Source organism: Mandrillus leucophaeus, unplaced genomic scaffold (assembly GCF_000951045.1).
Source record: "Mandrillus leucophaeus isolate KB7577 unplaced genomic scaffold, Mleu.le_1.0 Scaffold146, whole genome shotgun sequence".
NCBI lineage: Eukaryota > Metazoa > Chordata > Mammalia > Primates > Cercopithecidae > Mandrillus > Mandrillus leucophaeus.
In genome coordinates this window covers 1,655,024-1,674,691 of record NW_012101432.1, presented here as the reverse complement: position 1 = coordinate 1,674,691, position 19,668 = coordinate 1,655,024, and the positions used below count along the sequence as shown (strand labels likewise).

At 37.3% G+C, this 19,668-nt stretch overlaps 1 protein-coding gene across 3 annotated transcripts in view; it reads right to left on the bottom strand.

The window, feature by feature from the left end:
- ALS2CR11 (amyotrophic lateral sclerosis 2 (juvenile) chromosome region, candidate 11) overlaps positions 1-19,668 on the bottom strand; it is a 179,699-nt gene that overhangs the window by 105,560 nt on the left and 54,471 nt on the right. For all 3 annotated transcript variants that reach the window (XM_011974492.1, XM_011974493.1, XM_011974494.1), the window contains exons 9-11: positions 17,372-17,518; positions 9,209-9,314; positions 7,226-7,304 (exon numbers count right to left, since the gene is read on the bottom strand). In XM_011974492.1, coding sequence (XP_011829882.1) covers positions 7,226-7,304; positions 9,209-9,314; positions 17,372-17,518 — 332 coding nt within the window. The remainder of the gene's footprint in view (positions 1-7,225; positions 7,305-9,208; positions 9,315-17,371; positions 17,519-19,668) is intronic.

Below are 19,668 nucleotides of genomic sequence, written 5' to 3'. Positions count from 1 at the left end.
CAGTCTACCATTGACGGGCATTTAGCTTGATTCCATATCTTTGCTATTGTGAATGGTACTGCAATGAACATACCCAGGCATGTGTCCTTATAAAAGAATGATTTAGATTCCTTTGGGTATATACCCAGTAATGAGATTGCTGGGTCAAATGGCATTTCTGTCTTGAGGTCTTTGAGGAATCACCACACTGTCTTCCACAGTAGTTGAACTAATTTACACTCCCACCAACAGTGTATAAGCATTCCTTTTTCTCTGCAACCTTGCTGGCATCTGTTATTTTTTGACTTTTTAATAATAGCTATTCTGACTGGTGTGAGATGGTATCTCATTATGGTTTTGATTAGCATTTCTCTAATGATCAGTGATGTTGAGCATTTTTTCATATACCTGTTGGCCACATGTGTGTCTTCTTCTGAAAAGTGTCTGTTCATGTCCTTTGCCCACTGTTTAACAAGGTGTTTTTTTTTTTTTTTTTTGTAAATTTGTTTAAGTTCCTTATAAATGCTGGATATTAGACTTTTGTAAGATGGCAAACTTAATTTATAAATGTTGTGTGTGTTCTAACTATGCCACTGACCGGCTGTTCCCCCATCTTTCTTCCTCTCCTTGGCCTCTCTATTCCCTGAGACACAACAATATTGAAACTAGGCCATTAATAACCCCAAAATGAATCTGAGTGTTCAAGTGAAAGAAGATTTGCACATCCCTCACTTTAAATCAAAAGCTAGAAATGATTAAGCTTACTGAGGAAGGCATGTTGAAAGCTGAGACAGGCCAAAAGCTAGGCCTCTTGCACCAAACAGCCCAGCTGTGAATGCAAAGGAAAAAATTCTTGAAGGAAACTAGAAGTGCTATTCCATACACAAATGATAAGAAAGCAAAACAGCTTATTGCAGATATGGAGAAAATGTTAATGGTCCGGATAGAAGATTAAACCAGCCACAAACAGTCCCTTAAGCCAAAGCCTAATCCAAAGAAAGCCCCTAACTCTCTTCAATCCAGTGCAAGCTGAGAGAGGTGAGGTGGCTGCAGAAGAAAACCTTGAAGATAGCACAGGTTGGTTCATGAGGTTTAAGGAAAGACAGTATCTTTGTAACACAAAAGTGCAAGGTAAAGCAGCCAAGTGCTGATGTAGAAGCTGCAGCGAGTTACCCAGAAGATCTAGCTAAGATAACTGATGAAAGTGGCTACACTAAATAGGTTTTTATTGTAGATGAAATAGCCTTATGCTGGAAGAAGACGTCATCTAGGACTTTCATAGCTAGAGAGGAGAACTCAATGCCTGACTTCAATGCTTCAAAGGATAGGCCAACTCTCTTGTTAGAGGCTATTGCAGCTGCTGACTTTAAATTGAAGCCAATGCTCATTTACCATTCTAAAAATCCTAGGGCCCTTAACATTTATGTCAAGTCTACTCTGCCTGTGTTCTATAAATGGAACAACAAAGCATGGATGACCACGGATCTGTTTGCAGCATGGTTTACTGAATATTTTAAGCTCGCTGTTGAGACTTACTATTCAGAAAAAAGATACCTTTCAAAATATTACTGCTCAGTGACAATGCAACTGGTCATCCAAGAGCTCTGATGGAAATGTCTGAGGACATTAATGTTGTTTTCATGCCTGCTAACACAGATCCATTCTGCAGCTCACAGATCAAGGAGTAATTTCAACTTCCAAGTCCTCTTATTTCAGAAATACATTTTATAAGGCTTTAGCTGCCCTACATAATTCCTCTGAGGGATCTTGGCAAAGTAAACAGAAAACCTTCTGCAAAGGATTCACCATTCTAGATGCCATTAAGAGCATTTGTGCTTCAGGAGAGGAGCTCAAAACATCAACAGGAATTTGGAAGAAGTTGATTACGACCCTCATGGATGACTTTAAGATGTTCAGTGAAACTTCAGTAGAGAAAGTAACTGCAGATGTGATGAAAATAGCAAGAGAGCTATAATTAGAAGTGAAGCCTGAAGATGTGAGTAAATTGCTACAATGTCATTATAAAACTTGAATGGATGAGGAATTGCTTCTTATGGATGAGCAAAGAAAGTGGTTTCTTGAGATGGAATCTACTGCCAAAGATGCTGTGAACACTGCTAAAATGACAACAAAGGATTTAGAATTCTATATAAACTTAGTTGACAAAGCAGCAGCAGGGTTTAAGAGGACTGACTCCAATTTTGAAAGAAGTTCTACTGTGGGTAAAATGCTATCAAACAGCATCGCATACTACAGAGAAATCCTTAATGAAAGGAAGAGCCAACTGATGCAGCAAAATTCATTGTTGTCTTATTTTTTAAAATTGCCACAGCCACCCCAACCTTCAGCAACTACCACCTTGATCAGTCCCAGCCATTAAGATCAAGGCAAGACCCTCCAGCAGCAAAAATATTGCAACTCACTGAAGGCTCAGATGATCATATATAAAAATATATATATAATTTACAAGAAAACCCAAACAACTTCATATATGTGTGTATATATATGTGTGTGTGTGTATATATATGTGTGTGTGTGTATATATATATATGAGATGGAGTCTCATCTCACTGTGTTGCCCAGGCTAGATGCAGTGGCGTGATCTCAGCTGACTGCAACCTCCACCTCCCAGGTTCAAGAGATTCTCATGTCTCAGCAGCCTCCTAAGTAGCTGGGACGACAGGTGTGAGCCACCACGCCTGGCTAATTTTTGTATTTTTAGTAGAGATAGGGTCTCTACTAAATGTTGGCCAGGCTGGTCTTGAACTCCTGACCTCAGGTGATCTGCCCACCTCGGTCTCCCAAAGTGCTGGGATTACAAGCTTGAGCCACAGCACCTGGCCTCTCTCTATTTTTTGAGATAGGGTCTTGCTCTGCCACCCAGGCTGAAGTGTAGTGGCATGATCCTACCTGATGCACCCCACCCTTGAAGTCTTGGGTTCAAGCAATCCTCCTGCCTTGGCCTCCCAGAGTACTGGTATTATATGCATGAGCCACTGTGCCCAGCCAGCAATTAAGTATTTTTAAATTAAGTCATGTACATTGATTTTTTATATAATGCTATTGCACACTTTATTTAATACACAATAGTATAGTGTAAATATAATGTTTATATGCCCTAGAAAACAAAAAAAAAAATCATATGACTTGCTTTATTGTGGTGGTCTAGAACTGAACCTGCAATGTCTCTGAATTATGTGTGTATACCACATTTTCTTTATCCATTCATCTATGACATTTAGGTTGTTTCTACATCTTGACTATAGTAAGTAACATGGCAATAAACATAGGAGTGCAAATACTGCTTTGAGATACTGATTTCAATTCTTTTGGATAGACACCCAGAAGTGAAATGGCAGGATCATATGATTTATCTATTTGTCATTTTTTTTGAGTAACCTCCACGCTGTTTTCAAAAGCAGTTGCATCATTTTACATTCCCCCAACAGTGTACTAGGGTTCGAATTTCTTGACATCCTTGCCAACACTTGTCGACTTCTTGACTTTTCAGTAATAGCCATCCTAACAGGTGTCGTATCTCATTATGATTTTGATTTGTATTTCCCTGATGATTAATGATGATGAGCACCTTTTCGTACACCCGTTGGACATTTGTAATGTCTTCTTTGGATAAATATGTATTCAAGTGCTCAGTCCACTTTTTAAAAATTTTTTTGCTATTGAGTTGAAAAAGTTCCTTATATGTTTTGGAATACTAGCCCTTTATCAAATATATGGTTCGCAAATATATTCCCTCATTCTGTAGGTTTCTTCTTCACTCTGTTGTTTCCTTTACTGTGTAGAAGCTTTTTAATTTGATATAGCCCCACTGTCTGTTTTTGCTTTTGTTGCCTGTGCCTTTGGTGTCTTATCCAATAAATTATTGCCAACACCAATGTCAATGAGATTTTCCCCTATGTTTTCTTCTAGGAGTTTTACAGTTTCCAGTCTTACATTTAAGTCATTAATCCATTGAGAGCTGATTTTTGTTTATGGTGTTAAGCAAAAGTCTAATTTCAATTCTTTTGCATTTGAATATCCAGTTTTCCCAACACCATTTGCTGAAAAGACTATTCTTTCCTTATTGTGTATTCTTGGCACACTTCTCAAAGATCAGTTCATCACATTTACATGGGTTTATTTCTAGGCTCCCTCTTCTATTCTGTTGGTCTATATGTCTATCTTTATGCCACTCCATGCTATTTTAATTACTATATTTTTGTAATATATTTTGAAATCAGAATGTGTGATACCTCCAGCCTTGTTCTTCTTTCTCAAGATTATTTTGACAATCCAGAGTCTTCTGTGGTTCCATATAAATTTTGGGATTGCTTTTTCTACTTCTGTTAAAAATACCTTTAGAATTTTGATAGAGATTGCACTGAATCTGTAGACTGCTTTGGGTAGTATGAACATTTTCACAGTATTAAATCTTCAAACTCAAGAAAACAGGATATCTTTCCCTTTATTTTCTTTTTCATTATCAATGTATTTTAGTTTTCAGTGTGCAAGGTCTTTCACCTCCTTTGAAAAGTTTATTCCTAATTATTTTATTCTTTCTGATGCTATTGTAAACTGGAATTATTTTCTTAATTTCTTTTTTGGGTAGTTCATTGTTAGTGTATAGAAACACAACTGATTTTTCTGTGTTGGTTTTATCTCCTGCAACTTTACTGAATTCATTTATTGGTTCTAACAGGTCTTTTTGTATGGAGTCTACAGAATTTTCTGTATGTAAGATCCTGCCATCTGCAAAGATAATTTTACTTCTTCCTTTCTGATTTGGATACTTTCTATTTTTTTTCTTGCCTGATTGCTCTGACTAGGATTTCTAGTACTATGTTTAACAGAAGGGGCAGAATGAACATCCTTGAGCTGTTTCTGATCTTAGAGGAAAAGTGTTCAGTTTTTCACTGTTGAGTATGGTATTTGCTACAGGCTTTTCATTTATAGCCTTTCTTATTAATATATTGAGCTACTTTATTACTATATCTAGTTTTTTGAAGGTGTTTATCCTAAAAGGCTGTTGAAGTTTGTCCAATAATTTTTCACATCTGTTGAAATAATCATGTGGTTTTTAATCCTACATGCGGTCGATGTAGTGTATCACATTAATTGATTTCTGTATGATGAAACATCCTTGCATCCTGGAGTTAAATTCCATTGGCTCCTTTTAATATGCTGTTGAATTCAGTCTGTCAGTATTTTGTTAAGTAGTTTTGAATCTATATTTATTGAGAATAAAAGACGACACACGAGAAGCAAAGAGAAAGGAACCAAAGCATATCAATACAAAAACATCAATGAAACACAAGGAAACATAGCATGACAGAAAAAGATAGGCAAAAGTATTACAAGACAGACAGAAACAATGTAAAAAATGGCAAAAGTCCTTAATAATTCAATAATTCTTTAAATGAATTAAACTCCCCAGTTGAAAGACACAGAGTAGCAGAATAGACATAAAAACAAGACCCAAGTGTATTTTATGTAGAGGAGACTCACTTTGGGTTTAAGGACACACATAGGCTGAAAGTGAAGGAATGCAAAAAGATATTCCATGAAACTGGAAACCAAAAAAGAGCAGGAGTGGCCATATTCACATAAAAAATAGACTTCAAGTCAAAAACTGTAAAAAGATGCAAAAATGGCATTATATGATGATAAAGGATCAATACATCAAGAGGATATAACCATTGTAAATATATATGCAACCAATCTTTGAGTAAGTGGAAAAAAAAGTAAAAGAAAAAAAGATAGCTACCACCAGTGATTGAAAAAGTTACCCTCCATTCTTCCAGTGATATTGAAGAGAGGAACTATGATTATCCTATATCTAAAACTTGAATGTTTCAGGTAAAGAGTTAGCTAAAGAGGTAGTATCTCTGCTAGGCTGGTAGATTCCTAGAAGTTAGGAAATGAATCTTTCAAAAGCCTGATATAGCCAGAGAATTAGAAGTGGAGAGGAAAGAGACGATTAATGTGTGACAAAAGTCTTGAAACAATAAGTCATTATTCCATTCCATGCCTGCAGAATCCAAGACTTTACATTATATTATTACGTATTTTAAAGTGTAGTACTATACTTTAACTTGCTTTCTTAGTAAATTTAAGAGATTTTTAAAAGACTGCATCAACAGTCCATTTATTAAATCTCTTACTGATACTTTACGATAAATTCTCAAATGTAACGCTAATCTAATTTCCTCTCCTTCTTCCTCTGCCACACTTTTTCACACACACACACACACACACTCCTCTGCATAAACACACTCCTCTACATAAAAGAGACCAATAGCTCTATTGTTCACAATCTCTAATAAAAATGCCTTTTCACAGGTCATAGTTAATATTTTAACTTTTTTCTCATTCTTAAAAAAATAAAAGAGCATTGGCCAAGCGTGGTGGCTTATGCATGTAATCCCAGCACTTTGGGAATTCAAGGCAGGAAGACTGCTTGAGCTCAGGAGTTTGAGACCAGTCTGGACAATACGGCAAAATCCTTTCTCTACAAAAAAAAATACAAAAATTAGCTAGGCATAGTGGCATGTGCCTGTAGTGTCAGCTACTTGGGAGGCTAAGGTGGGAAGACTGGTTGAACCCAGGAGATTAAGGCTGCAGTGAGCTGTGGTTGTGCGACTGTACTCCAGGCTGAGTGGCAGAACTAGACCCTGTCTCAGATGATAATAACAATAATAATAATAATAATATTTAAAAATAAAATAAAGCAGCATTAAAACTTTTTTTTTTTTTTTTTTTTTGAGATGGAATCTCACTCTGTTGCCCAGGCTGGAGTGCCGTGACGACATCTCGGCTTACTGCAACCTCCGCCCTCTGAGTTCAAGTGATTCCCCTGCCTCAGCCTCCCAAGCAGCTGGGATTACAGGCGCCTGCCACCACGCCTGGCAAATTTTTTGTATTTTCAGTAGAGACAGGGTTTCACCATCTTGGCCAGGCTGGTCTTGAACTCCTGACCTCATGATCCACCTGCCTCAGCCTCTCAAAGTGCTGGGATTACAGGCGTGAGCCACTATGCTGGGCCTTAAAACTTTTTAATATTCTTAATAGGGCCTAACACTTTTCTTTAAAATTATCACACCTACCATATGCCGAAACTACAGTGAAATGCATATTTGTTTCCTAACAAAAAAGAAATCTACTTAAAGCATATTACTAATTGTCTTTTTGTGATATAATCACTTTGATTTCAATTATCTTAATAAAAAAAATCAAATTAGTTTCTTACCTACTCCTGCAACATTTTCAAGCTTCTCTTCAGATTGATTACTTTTCCGGTTTTCAGATGCCTCATCCACATTAGTTTCCTAGAAGCAAAAAAAAAAAAAAAAAAGAAAAGAAAAAAAGAAAATATATTGGGGAAAATATTTGAAGAACTAAAACATTTTCCTCTGCCTTCATAACCACTTTTAATACAATACACCTTCCTCCACACCCAAATTTACAGAAGACGAGAAGGAAATGGGTTTGTGAGAAAAGCAATTCAAACAGCAGTATTTTAAGGAGCCGCATACTCTGACTAGGAGTTGATGTTCCAAAGAAAGGGTATCCAAGAATGGATGGAGTATTTGAATGATGGATGTAGGAGATAAATACTACAAGATAAATTACATAATATTGTAACTTCAGGGGGTATGAGAAGATACCCCCAGGAAACAGATTACTTTTTTTATTAGAATACATTTTGGCCTATAACTTAAAAGTGATGTGTCTCTTTACAAAATTCCAAGGAGAATTATAAGGTAAAGTGATCAGTGGGCACTTAAAAAATATTAAAAATGATCTTATTAAAAATGATCTTTTAATAAGAACCCTAAGTTCTTAGTCCCTTTAATAAAAAGTCCTCCAAAGTGTCTCCAAAATATGAATAGTGTATTGGTAAATACTAATCAGTTTATTCAAAAGCAGCACAACTCTGCCCATTTATCACAGAGGCATTAAAAAACATGAAAATATCAATATGTTATAACTACCATTTTAGACTGTGATCATAGTCAATGTTTTATCCATCCATTGAGAGAGCTATGAATCCTTTATTTCCAAGTCAACATGTATAGGTTAGAGTGTATTTCTAAATATTAAACCTTACTCACATTTCTGATAAGGGTTTAATGTCCAGAAAATACAAAGAACTCTTACAACTTAACAATAAAAAGAAAAATAACTCAACTTTAAAACTGGCAAAGGATTTGAATAAATTTTATCTGAGGAAGATATACAAATGTCCAGTAAACACACGAAAAGATGTTCACATCATTAGTCATTAGAGAAATGCAAATCAAACCCACAATGAGATACCACTTCAAACCCACTAGGATGGATATAATAATAATTTTTAAAAGTTAAAAAGGGTAGATGAAGATTTTGATCCTTCATACATTGCTGGTTGGAAGGTACGATGATGCAGCTGCAGTGGAAAGCAGTTTGGAAGCTCCTCGTAAATCTAAACAGGGCATAATTACACAATCCTGCTTCCACTCCTTTATATATACCCAAGAGAATTGAAAACATTTGTTCACACATAAACTTGCACATAAATGTTCATAGCAGCATTATGGGAATAGCTTTTAAATAGAAACAACCTAAATGCCTATCAGCTGATGAATGCATAAACAAAATGTGGTATATCCAAATAATGGAATGTTATCTGGAGAGAGAAAAAAATGAAGTACTGGTACATGCTACAACAGGGGTGAAACTTAAAAATATGGCAGGCAAAAGAGGCAAATCACAAAGGACAACATATTGTATGATTCTATTTATATGAAATATCTAGAATAGGCTAAAGCTATAGAGTTAGAAAGTTGACTAATTGCTGCCTAGGGCTAGTGGAGGGGGTGGAAAAATTGGGAGGTGTTGGCTAAAGGGTATGGGGTTGCTTTTGCAGGTGATAAAAATGTTCTAAAATTCACTGTGGTGATGGATACACAACTCAGTGAATATACTAAAGGTCACTGAGTTCTATAAATGGGTCATTTGTATGGTATATGAATTATACCCTTATAAATTATCAATAACTATTAAACCTTACAAATTATCAATAAATATTCATTGAATGGCACATTATCAAAACAGGTAAGTACCTGAACCATGGAAAGTATTTTATTATATCAAGGACAAAAAAATTGATCATCATTTTAAATTATCATAATCCCATTCTTAATAAAAAGCATTAAAAGCTATATATAGGAGAATGTATTATGTCAATTACCTTAGAATCCTTATGTTCCAATTTTGGCATTAGAATGCTTTCTAAATAGTTAGCTTTGTCTATCCATGTATTCAGATTTCTATATTCTTTTTTCATCTTTTCCAGCCTAAAGAAATCAATTATGAATGAAAAAAGCAAGTGACAGAAGAATATATATGGTATGATTCATAGAAGAATACATGCAACGTGATCCATTTATAAAATGTTCTAAAGAGACAAACCAACAATATATTGTCTAGGGATACAGTCAAAGGAAAGGGAATGATTACAACAAAAATCAAGGTACTAGTCACCTGGAGACAGTTAAGGAGAGGGATGTAATCTCAGAAGGGTACACAAAACATATTTCTGATATTACTGGTGGTGTATTTATTAACCTGAATCATAAATATGTACACAATGGGCTTATTATCATTATTTAGGCTATATATACATGTTATAGAAATTATTCAATATATATTACTCTTACTATTTAAACCACAAGTCTTAGTCAGTTTGAGCTGCTATAACAGAATACAATAGACGGGGTGACTTAAACAGACTTTTTAAAAATATACTTTAAGTTCTAGGGTACTTGTGCACAACGTGCAGGTTTGATACACAGGTATACATGTGTGACGTTGGTTTGCTGCACCCATCAACCCATCATTTACATTAGTTATTTCTCCTAATGCTATCCCTCCCCCAAACAATAGACATTTATTTCTCACAGTTCTAGAGGTCAGGAAGTCCAAGATCAAGGTGCTGGCAGATCCAGTGTCTGGTGAGAGTAGTCTTCCTTGTTTGCAGATGGCCTTCTTATATCCTCACATGGTGGAAAGAGATGGATCTTGTGTCTCTTTCTCTTTTTATAAGGGCATTAATCCCATCATTATAACAGTCCTACCCTCATGACCTAATCTAACCCTAATTATCTTCCAAAGGCAATGCCTCCAAATAACATCACACTGGGGATTAGGATTTTAACATATGAATTTGAGGGGACATACATTCAGTCCATAACACTATATATATTATATATATATATAATTATTCAATACATATACAATATCTTCCACAATAAAGCAAGTGAAAAAAAGGATATATCTTCTAATCTAAGAAACTTCAAAAAGCTTGAATAACTTAAAGATATAATTAACAAGGATTAAATGGAAGACAGAGAATGTTTCCCAATTCATTTCATGAGGACATAATGGCCTTGACAATAAAACCTGACAAAGACATTATGAAAAAGAAAAATTACAGTCTAATCTCATTCATGAATATAGATGTGAACATTATAAATAAAATATAGTTTTAGTACAAAAATCTGGTAGTGTGCAGAGACAATTTGAGAATAGCAATTGAAACTGGGAGGGTTTTTCTCATTTCGGGATTCATGGTAAGATCTAAAGGGCCCGGAGCAGCCTAACCACTATGAACGCTCAAAACTGACCAGCCAAGTATCTCTTCCGGGACAGGACCCCAGGAAATCTTAAAAAGCATTCCATTATACTACACACACACACACACACACACACACACACACACACACACACACCCCAAATGAAAACATCAGAGGTGTGAATCTGTCAAGCTAGAAGAGTTTTCTAAGCCAATTCTCCGGCAAAAAATTCAGACAAATTAATTTCACATAAAATAGACCAACACATTTTAACAAAGATTAAAACCTGCAATGGATTGCAATGGATTGCAGCCTATCAAATGTTTAAATCTATGAGTTCAAAATAATATTTTAAATATTTTTTTCAGAAACTAAAGTGTAAGACCTTACACTTCTGGTCCACTATAGGTCACTGCCCTAATGTATATACAACATGAAACACCATTTCATCAATAGGCTCATTTATTTAATTAATAACAGTAATATTAATAATTTTCATAATCTGAGAAGGCTTCACTTCAAAATGGGAAGTCTCAGTAGTGGAACTTTCATCTAAAAATCTCGAATGATTTCATGGCCACCCATAACCATATTATACAATCAAAAAGCCCACGTACATAGAAGCTAAAAATAAGAAAGCAAGGAGTCAAACCCCCTATAACTAGTTTCAGGCTAGCCTCATAACCATTATGACTTTTTCAACAAGCAAGATACTAGTAAAAATGTTACATAACTTTGTCAAAGTTAATTTACAAGTTAAAATTCTTTATATCATTGTGGTATACCTATTCCAGTCAGGCTTTCAAGATGCAGCATCATCTATTATAGAAGAACTACACTTACACAATCACACTGTAATAACCATTTTCTTAATTAGCTCTTTAGTCCTTTATGTTATTTCACTAACACTAACAACTAAACTAACCCACACAAAATAGATGCTTAAGAAGTAGAAACAGTATTAATTATCTTACTCACTATTATTTTAATCCTAATTACTTTACTGTCTTTATGAATCCTATACATGGTAAGTAAAATGAGTATCTCTTCTCTAACTTGAAAAACTATAGACTACCAATGATATTTAGGTATAAATATACAGACTACGAAGACCTGAAGTTTGATTCTTATATAATCCCCACAACAGACCTTAAACCAGGAGATCTATGACCACTAGAAGTTGATAATTCGAGTAGCCCTACTTATGGACATATCAATTTTCATATTCATCTCATTCAAAGAGGTATTACATCCATAAGCTGTTCCATCATTAGGCCTAAAAACAGATTAAATTCCAGGGCCAGAGAAACCATGCTGGAGGCTGCCCCTGACAGGCATATCCCCAGGCTGGGCAAGCAGCCAAGAGCCCATGTTCAGGACCTGAGAAACAGCTCCTCAGGCTACCTCCAGTGGCCACGCCCCTGAGCAGCTTTGCACCTGAATACCAGACCTGTGAAACGGCCCTGTGGGCAGCTCCCAGCAAAAACATCACCAGGCCAGCAAAGCAGCTGTGCACCCACATCTCAGGCCCAAGAAATATCCTTAAAGGCTGCCCCTAGCAGACAGGATTCCAGGCCAGCTGAAGAGCTGTGTGCCCACATCTGAGGCCTAAGAAACAGCCCCACAAGTTGCTCTGGGCAGGAATATTCCTAGGCCAGACAAGCCACTGCATGCCACCCATTTAAGAAACAGCCCAGTGAGACCATCCCTGACAAAGTCACACCACCATCTCTATAGACTCTCTCAGCCTAGGCTACTGAGAAACTTGCAAATACCACTACTATAGATTATAGCTGAAAAACTAGATGAAGACTAAACTATTGGATCCACCTAGAAATGGGCCAATGTGCCCCACCAATCTGATATCCCAAGATGTCATACAATATTCATACAAATATTTCCCTGGGAAATCTACTACATACGATTCAAAGAGGTGACTTTTCCATCAGATACGCAGAAATCAATGTAGGGACACACGAATTACGAAAAAGCAAGGAAACGTCACCTTCAATAAAAACAATAATTCTCCACTAACAGACCCCGATCATAAGGAAATACATGAAATGTCAGAAAAAAATTCAAAATAATGATCTTAAGGAAACTCAGATATAAGAGAATACAGATAGACAATTAAATCAGGAAAACAATTCATGATTTAAATGAGAATTTCAACAAATATACAGATATAAAAAGAACCAAACGGATATCCTAGAGCTGAAGAATTCGATGACTGGAATAAAATGTAAAATTGTGGACCATGTACAGTGGCTCACACCTGTAATCCCAGCACTTCGGGAGGCCAAAGTGAGTAGATCACTTGAGATCAGGAGTTCAAGACCACGCTGGCCAATAAGGTGAAACCCTGTCTCTACTAAAAATACAAAAATTAGGCTTGGTGGCTCACGTCTGTAATTCCAGCTACTCAGAGGCTGAGGCATGAGAACTGCTTGAACCCAGGAGGTGGAGATTGTAGTGAGCCGAGATAGTGCCACTACACTCGAGTCTGGGCAACAGAGCAAGAAAAAGAAAAGGAAAAAAATAATGAAATGTACAATTGAGACCAGACCACAGAGAAGAAATAATTTCTTAACTTAAAGGCAGGTCTATTGAAATAATACAGGCAGATGAAAAAGAATAGAGTGAAGAAAGGCTACAGGACTTACAGGACACGGTTAAAGAAACAAATTATCACATTATGGGAGTTCCAGAAGAAGAGAAGCTCCTATAATCACGAGAAACTGAATTCTTCAAACAACCTGAACAAACTTGGAAGAGAACCCCTCTAAATAAGAATGCGCTGGCCAACACCTGTATTTCAGCCTTGTGAAATCTCTCTCTTTTTTTTTTTTTTTTTTTTGAGATGGAGTCTTGCTCTGTCACCCAGGCTGGAGTGCAGTGACGTGATCTCAGCTCACTGCAACCTCGCCTCCCAGGTTCCAATGATTCTCCTGCCTCAGGCTCCTGAGTAGCTGGGATTACAGGTGCCCGCCACCATGCCTGGCTAATTTTTGAATTTTTAGTAGAGACAGGTTTTCACCATGTTGGCCAGGTTGGTCTCAAACACCTGACCTCATGATCGGCCTGCCTTGGCCTCCCAAAGTGCTGGAATTAGAGGCATGACACACCACGCCTGGTCAGCCTCGTGAATTCAGTTACACTCTGCCCAGACTTCTGACTTACTGTGAGAAAATAAATAGATACTATTTTAAACAACTAAGTTTGTGACAATTTGTTATGCAGCAATAAAGAGAGAATACACCTAATGATCATTAGTAAACAAATGAAAATTGCAGTATATTCACCAAATGGAATGCCATGAAACAGCATAGATGAGTCTTAGAAACATAACAGTGGGTGATGTAAGCAAAATCAAATAATGTATTATTTAAGCATCCTACATATATGATTTTTTTAAAAAACTTAATTTTCAAAAGGCAAATAATAAAAACTCATTGAAGTAGTTAACTTCTGTGAAATAGGCAGGAGGACGAAATAGGAGAGAAGCCCATAAGTAGATACAAATTATCCATAATGTTTTAGATTTTAGGTTAGGTTGAGTACTGGTTGGTATCATTATATTATTTTATACATAATTTACATTAGTATTATGGATTATTATTTTGGATCAAATATTATATTTAAAAGATAATATAGGCTGGGCACAGTGACTCACGCCTGTAATCCCAGCACTTTGGGAGGTCGAGGCGGGTGGATCATTTGAGGTCAGAAGTTCGAGGCCAGCCTGACCAACATGATGAAACCTCATCTCTACTAAAAGTACAAAAAAATTAGCCGGGCTTGGTGGCACACACCTGTAGTCCCAGCTACTCAGGAGGCTGAGGCAGGAGAATTTCTTGAACTCAGGAGGCAAAGGTTGCAGTGAGCCAAGATCACGCCACTGCACTCCAGCCTGGGTGACAGAGTGAGACGCCATCTCAAAAAAAGGAAGAAAGGAAGGAAGGAAGGAAGGAAGGAAGGAAGGAAGGAAGGAAGGAAGGAAGGAAGGAAAAAGGAAAATAATATAAAACACCTACATTGGCTTCCTATTTTTCTTAGAATAAAATTCAAATTATGGTCTATAAGGCTCTGAATAATCTGGTCTCCACCTATCTTGTCTTAAGCCGCGTTCCCCCTTGCTTTTTGCTTCATTTCAATGGCTGCCATCTTTTTCTAGGCATAATCTCCTCTTATCTTAGAGCTTTCATACATATTCATACAGTAATTCTCTACCCCTGGATCTTTGGTATGCTGACTCCTTTCCTTTAATGTTACCTCAAATATCTTCTCTAATTTTTTTTTTTTTTTTTTTTTTTTTGAGATGGAGTCTCGCACTGTCTCCCAGGCTGGAATGCAGTGGCACGATTTCTGCTCACTGAAACCTCTGCCTCCTGGGTTCAAGTGATTCTCCTCCCTCAGCCTTCCGAGTAGCTGGGACTACAGGTGTGTGCCACCACGCCCGGCTAATGTTTTGTATTTTTAGTAGAGATGGGGTTTCACCATGTTAGCTAGGATGGGTCTCAATCTCCTGACCTTGTGATCCACCCGTCTTGACCTCCCAAAGTACTGGGATTACAGGCGTGAGCCACCGCGCCCAACCCCTTCTCTAACAATTCTTATAAAAATCAGTCACCTCCTTTATTTTCTGCCATCTTTTCGATACCTTCGTAGTTTATTTCTTAATTTATAATTTATTTGTTTTGCTTTGTTATGTCTCTACTCATTATACTCTAAGTTCTTTCAGAAAAGATACTATGATCTTTAAAGTGATCACTGTGATTCTGAACTAGGTTATTTCAGACCAATCATCTCACCACACAACTATAAATTCTGGACAAAACATTGTCTAAATTGTGTTGGAAAGAATCACTGAGTTATAAAGACAGCAAGGATTTGCATACCAAAGATTCCAGACAGAAAGGAAGTCCAGAGACATGGAGCCCATCATTTGGTGCCATTTTTCCTTCAAGGCATTTATGCCTTGAGATGGCCAAGAAGTTAAAAAGCTGAGCAGGGCTTTGAGATAGAGACATAAGGATGTCAGAACAAAAACCAGAGTCCCGGGCTTGTTGGGATGAGAAGTCCTGGTAAACACCCAGTTGGGACCCCAAAAGGCTTTAAGATAATGACTGTCTCTTTAAATGTTATGACCTAGTTGCCTCATGTGCCTCACACTAGTCCCAGTCCTGACACTAGGAGTAAGAATAAACAACAAAGAGACTAACCCCCCTCACAGGAACTAAAGCCCAGCTTCAAATCATTTCAATTTCAGTCTTAATTGAATTAAAGTGATCTGGGATTGTTAGTGCTCTTAGCCCAACCGGTTGCCAGATACAAATGTATACCTTCTTTGTAGGAATATGTAATTAAAATTAAGATCCTCAAAACAGTTCTATAAATTTTCAAATACAATGTCTGGCACTCAATCAAAACAACTAGGCATGTGAGAATGTAAGAACTGACTGAAAACTAAGAGAAAAACCCAATAATTTAAATAGACTCCCAGAAGATCCAGATAATGAAATGGTCAGACTCAGATTTTAAAATAGCAATGATTGCTATAAACTGAAAAGTGTACATACCCCAAAATTCATATGTTGAAATCCTAATCCCTTATGTGATACTAATTGGAGGTAGGGCCTTTGGGAGGTAATTGGGTTATGAGGGAAGAGCCCTCATGAATGGGATTTGTACTATTACGGTGAGAGACAAGAGAGAGATGATCTCCCTCCACAGTGTGAGGATATGGTAAACAGAAGGCCATTTGCAAACCAACAAGAGGGCCCTCAGCAGGGATCAAATCAGGTAGCACCTTGATCTTGGACGTCCCAGCCTCCAGAACTGAAATAAATAAAAGTCTGTTGTTTAAACCATTCAATCTGTGGTATTTGTTATAGCAGTCTGAGCTGACCAAGACAATAATAAATATGTCCAAAGAATTAAAAGACAAGGCTGTGGATTTTGGCAGATAAATAGAAACTATAAAAATGAAGGGAAATTCCATAGTTGAGAAATAAAATAACTGAAATTAAGAATTCAATTGATTTAGTGGCAGAATAGAAACAAGAAAGAGCTTGTGAACTAGAATATAACTCAGAAGAAAATACCTAGACTGAAGCATAGCAAAAAAAGGACAAGAAATACAGAAAAAAAAAAAAAAAAAAGCACGAGACCTACGAAATACGTTGGTAAATGAGGAGACAGCAAGAATTATGCTTTATCCCTCATAAACGAGTTTTCACCTCAGCTAGGCACAATGTAATCCCAGCACTTTGGGAGGCTGAGACTGGAGGATCACTTGAGGCCAGCAGTTCCAGACCAGACTGGTCAACATAGCAAGACCTCGTCTCAAAAAAAAAAAAAAATAGCCAGGCGTGGTGGTAGTGTGATGTGTCTGTAGTCCCTGCTTCTCGGGAGGCTGAGGCAGGAAGATTGCTTGAGCCCAGGAGTTCGGGGCTGCAGTGAGCATAATCATGCCACTACACTCCAACACTCCAATCTGGGCCAAGCTGGGTGACAGAGTAGACTCTGCTTCAAAACATAAAAATAAAGGGAGTTTTCACCTCTTTATTTGGCATAACACTTTTTCAAACAAGATACCTAAATTGACAAGTAAAAATCAGAAATAATCTCTGAATCAATGAAACAATAGCACCATAATGAAAGTTTCTGAGCCTACAGCAAGCCTATGTCTCAAAGGGAGAAATTAATGTATTATACAAATAACACCTAAGATGAAAATTTTGAGCTCTTTTGAATTTTTTTTTTTTTTTTTTTTTTACCTTTCCCGGGGTTGTTGCTGAAGTTTTTCAAGTCGCACTACAGAAGATGTCTGGTCGGAGGATTGCACAGCTGGAGTCCCAACAGTAACATTCAGGTCTGGGGATAAGAATGCTGGATATTCTACTGTCTGTGGTGTAATAACTTTTCTGCAAAATAATAATAAAGTGAAATATTGAAATTATACAAAAGTCCACTTCCAAAATCAGTGGCGGCTATTACTTTTGAACCCTTCTCTCTTTTACACTTTTAGCTCACCTGGCCACCTTGGGCCATCGAAGGCCAGAGCTAGGAAAAAAGCCAAGAGCCAGAAGTAAGCGCTCTCCTGATTATCCTTACTACTAAACTCAGACCATAGGCAGCAGGGATGGAAAAGGACAGAAGGGCCTGAAGTTCTAATGAGAAGTACAAAGTATCTGAGCCCAGACATCTCTCCAAATCTTTAGACCCAAATTTCTATCTCTTTTTTTTTAATTTCTTTTTTTTAAATTATACTTTAAGTTCTAGGGTACATGTGCACAATGTGCAGGTTTGTTACATATGTATACAAGTGTCATGCTGGTGTGCTGCACCCATTAACTCGTCATTTACATTAGGTATATCTCCTAGTGCTATCCCTCCCCCCTCCCCCCACCCCACAACAGGCCCTGGTGTGTGATATTCCCCATCCTGTGCCCAAGTGTTCTCATTGTTCAGTTCCCACCTATGAGTGAGAACATGCGGTGTTTGGTTTTCTGTTCTTGTGATAGTTTGCTCAGAATGATGGTTTCCAGCTTCATCCATGTCCCTACAAAGGACATGAACTCGTCCTTTTTTATGGCTGCATAGTATTCCATGGTGTATATGTGCCACATTTTCTTAATCCAGTCTATCATTGATGCACATCTGGGTTGGTTCCAAGTCTTTGCTATTGTGAATAGTGCCACAATAAACATACATGTGCACGTGTCTTTATAGCAGCATGATTTATAATCCTTTGGGTATATACCCAGTAATTGGATGGCTGGGTCAAATGGTATTTCTAGTTCTAGATCCTTGAGGAATCGCCACACTGTCTTCCACAATAGTTGAACTAGTTTAATATTTATTTTTAAAATCTATTAATTTTTTGGAATGCATTTTGTGCTAGGTGCAATGTTCATATGGCTATGTATATTACCTCATTCACTTTTCACAGCAAGCCCATCAGCTAAGAATTATTAGATCCTATTTTATATATAAAAAAGCTAGTATTAGAGAGATTAAACAACTCCTCCCAAGGTCTCACAGCTGGTAAGTGGCAAAGCTAACATTTGAACACAGTCTCTTTGACAATAAAGTTTAGATTCTTAAACTGTATTCTATACTATGCATAGTAGTAAGCACCTTAAACTCAGCATGTCCAAAATAGAACTCGCCATTTTCCCCTTCTCCAGATACGCTCTTTCCTAAGTGTTCCCTGGTTCAGGAAATAACAGCACCAAATGTATAGCCAATGGTCCCTAAATGTGAACATCTTTTTTCCTCCTTTCCCCTTCTGTCATCTTCCATCTCCAATCAGTCACTTCCTAATTACAGGAGATATAGCTAAACATTCTAAATACTTTACAAATTAGTTTGTTCCTCTGTTCCATTATATTAGTCAGGGTTGTCCATAAAAATAGAACCAATAGGATGTATATACACATAAATATATTTATGATAAGCAATTGGCTCATGTGATTATGGAGGCTGGTAAGTCCCAAGATCTACAAAGTTAATCAGCAAGCTGGAGACCCAGGAGAGCCAAAGGTATAATTTTAGACTGAATTCAAAGGCCTGAGAATCAGGAGAGCCAATAGTGTAGTTCCAGTCCAAAGGCTGGTAGGCTGGAGATCAGATCCAGAAGAGCTGATGTTTCACTTTGAGTCCAAGGGCAGGGAAAAGTTAATGTTCCAGTTCAAAGATAGTCAGGCAGGAGGAATTCTCTCTTACCCCAGGGTGAGTCAATCTTTTTGTTTCATTCAACTTATTGGATGAGGCCCACCCACACTAGGGAGAGCAACCTGCTTTCCTCAGTGTGCCAGTTTAAAAGTGAATCTCATCAAAAACACCCTCCTCTCAGAACAATTTTTGACCAACAGCTAGGTACCTATGACTGCCACTAACATGTCATTAGATCTGTTGCATGATATGATCCAAATGGCAGAGCAGCTTGCATGGCAGCCTGGACCTGTTGCAGAGCCTTCTCTTGTTCTGGGTCCCACTCAAAACTAGCAGCTTTTTGAGTCATCCAGTAAGTGGTCCAGAATAACACACCGAAAGGAGGAACAGATTACCT